Source organism: Hydra vulgaris, chromosome 02 (assembly GCF_038396675.1).
Source record: "Hydra vulgaris chromosome 02, alternate assembly HydraT2T_AEP".
In the NCBI taxonomy this organism is placed as follows: Eukaryota; Metazoa; Cnidaria; class Hydrozoa; order Anthoathecata; family Hydridae; genus Hydra; species Hydra vulgaris.
The window spans coordinates 71,957,851-71,961,576 of NC_088921.1; the positions used below are offsets into that span (position 1 = coordinate 71,957,851).

General features: G+C 28.8%; 1 protein-coding gene across 1 annotated transcript; it reads right to left on the reverse strand.

Annotated features, from left to right (window-relative positions):
* Positions 1 to 1,617: 1,617 nt before the first annotated feature.
* Positions 1,618 to 2,235, reverse strand: LOC136076296 (uncharacterized). Its single transcript, XM_065789769.1, has one exon. The coding sequence runs from the start codon at positions 2,233 to 2,235 to the stop codon at positions 1,618 to 1,620; it is 618 nt and encodes a 205-aa protein (XP_065645841.1).
* Positions 2,236 to 3,726: the final 1,491 nt, after the last annotated feature.

A 3,726-nucleotide genomic window follows, 5' to 3' on the forward strand; every position in this document is an offset into this window, starting at 1 on the left:
ACAAATCTCCAATTTGACCCTAGCTGTTAAAATAATGATAAATTTTCTAAAATTCTCAAATTTGCTGTTTCATAAAACTCATCTAAATCTGTTGATTCGAATACAACAGTACTCTTCATTGTAAATGGAACAGTTGTGGTTATAGTTTCTCCTGTTGTAATATTAGTTTTCTCCTTTTCAAAAGTGAGAACTATATTAACTTTTGATTTTCTATTTTCTTTAAGTATTTTAATTGCACTTTTTTTAGCAGCATTCATGAAAGATATAGCATCATATCCTTTAATTCCTTTAACTGAAAACTGATTCGTTACATTCTTAACAGCTGATTGGGATAATTTAAATTCTATCGGATTTCTAATTCCATATTTTTGATACAAATTTGAAACTGTAGATTTTAATTCATCAAATTTTTTATTCACAACCTTTTTAATTGGTTCTGGAAGATATGATAAAATCCAATCTGAAAGAGAACTAATCTTTTTATTTATTTCTTTTCTAGTTTGTGTAATAGGCTGAAAAGGTGACAGAGCTAAATTTGTTGATTATATATCTGGAACAGGCTCATCAAGTAGATACTCCGAATCCATCTGTTCAACTGATTGCATCGGTGTGTGCGCTAACGCTCTTATGAGATCATCTTTTCTCATACTATAATAATATTTAATTTTTCGCTCTTTTGCGATTTGTTTTAATTCTTTTACCGTTTTATTATTTTTCATTTTTATATAGCAAGATATTTTTTTTTCATTTTCATTTTCTTTAAATGATTTTTCAAAATATTTTTTCTTTTCAATATTTCATATGTAAAGTTTCATATAAAATTTAAATACATCCTCATCCTCCATAAGAATTAACAAGTAGCATTTCGATATTTTTCAATCTCCTGCTCTTTTGTAATTGTCAATGTTCTATATATAAAAGGTTCAGGGGTTAAAATTTCTGATGATGTTATATCTGGAATAGGTTCATCTAGTAGATACTCTGTATCCATGCGAAGTAGATCCTTCGGATCCGTGTAAATTCTTCAAATTTTAAGATATTCTATATCCATTTTTGTATGACACGATTTTTTTTTTTAGTTTTTCAGAATTTATTATTTCAATTTTATAACCATTATCAATTCTCCCATCACGCATTGAACTATATAAGGATTTATATACTGTTTCTTCTCCTGTTTCTATGTTTGTTAATTTAATAGTGACTGGTTTTTTCTTAATTGTTCTTAATCTTTCATATTTTGGATCTATTTCTTTTTTCTCTTCTTTTACTGGATGTATTCTAGGTCTTCCAACTAGTCTTTTCTCATTTACTTTGCATGGATCCGAAGGATCTTCTTCTTTTAATGGATGTATTCTAGGTCTTCTAACTGGTCTTTTCTCATCAGTTGCTTCTTTTGTTTTTGACATGATTGATTCTTTATCTATCAACCCATTATCTACAGCAATCATTAACAATGTAACATAATTTTTAGATGTTAGTGAAATGTTTTTTTCTTATAACAACTTCTGCAAGTTTTCTCTTGTATTTTTATTATTAAAATTGCATTTTTATTATATAAAGATATGCATTTTTATTATATAAAGATAAAAAAAATTTTTAAATCAATTCAAAAAAAAGTTAATAAACAACGTTCAACTTTTTTCCGTCTGATTGAAAGTGTAAAAACTTATCCGATTTTACAACAGCAAATGCTTCAGTATCTGCTGGAACAGCTGCATTAAATGTTGCTTTAATTTGTACATCTACTACTGATGATTTTAATTTTTCTGATTGTCTACTAACATCAAAAACCATAAGTGGGTATAAATCTTTATAGTCTGAAGGAGTTATGATGCTTTGTGTTATCAAATCGTTCATTTCATAAAATTTTTCACTAAATACAGATGCATCTCTATAGGCTCTTGAAAATTGATGATTTGGAAATGATAAGTTATAGTCAACAGCTGGATATCTTTCTTGATTAAGCATAATGTACATATTTTTTAAGTCACAATGATCAAATATCGAAGAAATAACTTCTTGATTTCCATCCTTATTTGTTTGGAATCCAACAATAATGTATCTTGGTTTTTCTAGAGATGTCTTTACGCTAAGTCTCCAAGAAAACGTTGTAGATTGTGGAACAGTTATAGTATCACGCTGCCTTGCGCGAAAAGTTACTGGAAGTGTCGCTTTTGATTCAATACTTTTATAAAAATTAACTCTCTCTAAATCTGATGGAATCACATGTGGCATGAACAATGATATTTTATCAAGATTAACTTTTCCTGCAGCTGCAAGAGCGTTTCTAAAAATTGCTTCGGTATCACCTTTCTAACAAGAGTTGGTGTATGTTTAAATCTGTAAATAACTTTGTTGTAATCATTGCAGAATCCAAAAATGTGATTAGAGGTATACAAAATGAAAATGTTCCCTTTGTAGTGGGTTTCTGAATTATGTATGCTTGTCTTAATGTAAACCCTTGGTTATCAACTTTTGTTGTTGAAGAATCTTTATACCACAACTGATTTAATCCTTGTGCTAATTGAAAGTCATTTGGGTATTTAAGCATTCCTAACATTGTTGTTGCTTGACCTGGATAATAAACTGACTCTATTTCTTGGTTTGATAATTGATATGATATTTGACTATATAAGTGCATAATACCATTATTTGTGAGTGACACTACATCTGCATTAACATAAGCTGTCCCATCAAGTTTAAGAAGTCTTCCTTCAAACAAGAGATAATCCTCAGATGAAAGTGTGAACAAATCTTATTGTTCAATGTTAATTCTAATATCTCCAGCGCTATTTAGATTTGTGCGAGCTAATAATTTATATTCATGGAATTCAAATCTTTCAATTCCATCATTCACAGTTGGGATTTCTGTAAAATTTAATACATCAGAAGTTGCCATTTTTTATATATAATTTTTTTTTTTTTAATGGAAAATAAATTTAAAAAAATTAAGCCAATCGAAGACCGCGGCCTTTTTTTACTACATCTTCTATCCTTATAGATTTGATTTTATTGCAGACCCCATCATTATATTATTTATATTTAGTATAACTTCATCAGCTTTTTTATTTAAATTTGAGATTATGTCATTAATTTTAATATTAATGACTGTTTTTGGTTGTGAAACTTTAGTAGATGCTTTTCTAATTAATTGTTTTCCTTTTTCAACTGCAACATCTTTAGCAGCTTCTATTGCTGATGTTGAAAGTTCTTTCCCTGCTGATTTAGCAGCAGTTATTGCAGTTTTTCCTAAATCGCTAGCAGCTAACCTCTTCAACATAGCTGATGACACTCTTGCTACATTTGATGATGCTGCTCGTTTAAATAAATTTATTAAACTGTCAAGTATACCACTTCCTCCAACAACTTGCTTCTTAACATATCTCTTATTTTTAACAAATAGCATTTTTATGTACGCAATTTTTTTTATTTATTTTACTCATATTATCATATTCATATTATCATATTCATGTTATCATATTGCTAGATTATTTTGTATTGCTTTATACTGATCACTATTCATAATACCTTGTCTTAACAATTCATCACAAATTGCAACGGCTTCATTTCTTGATCCAGTATTACCTGCTCTCCATGCAGCTATACATAATTCAAGCCTATCAAGGAGTGCAATAGGATCGTTAGGGAGAATTATTGGTTCTATTCCTGTTTCTATTCTTCTTCCTATTCCTGTTCCCTTTGATTCAAGCTTTCTAGTTCTCTTTA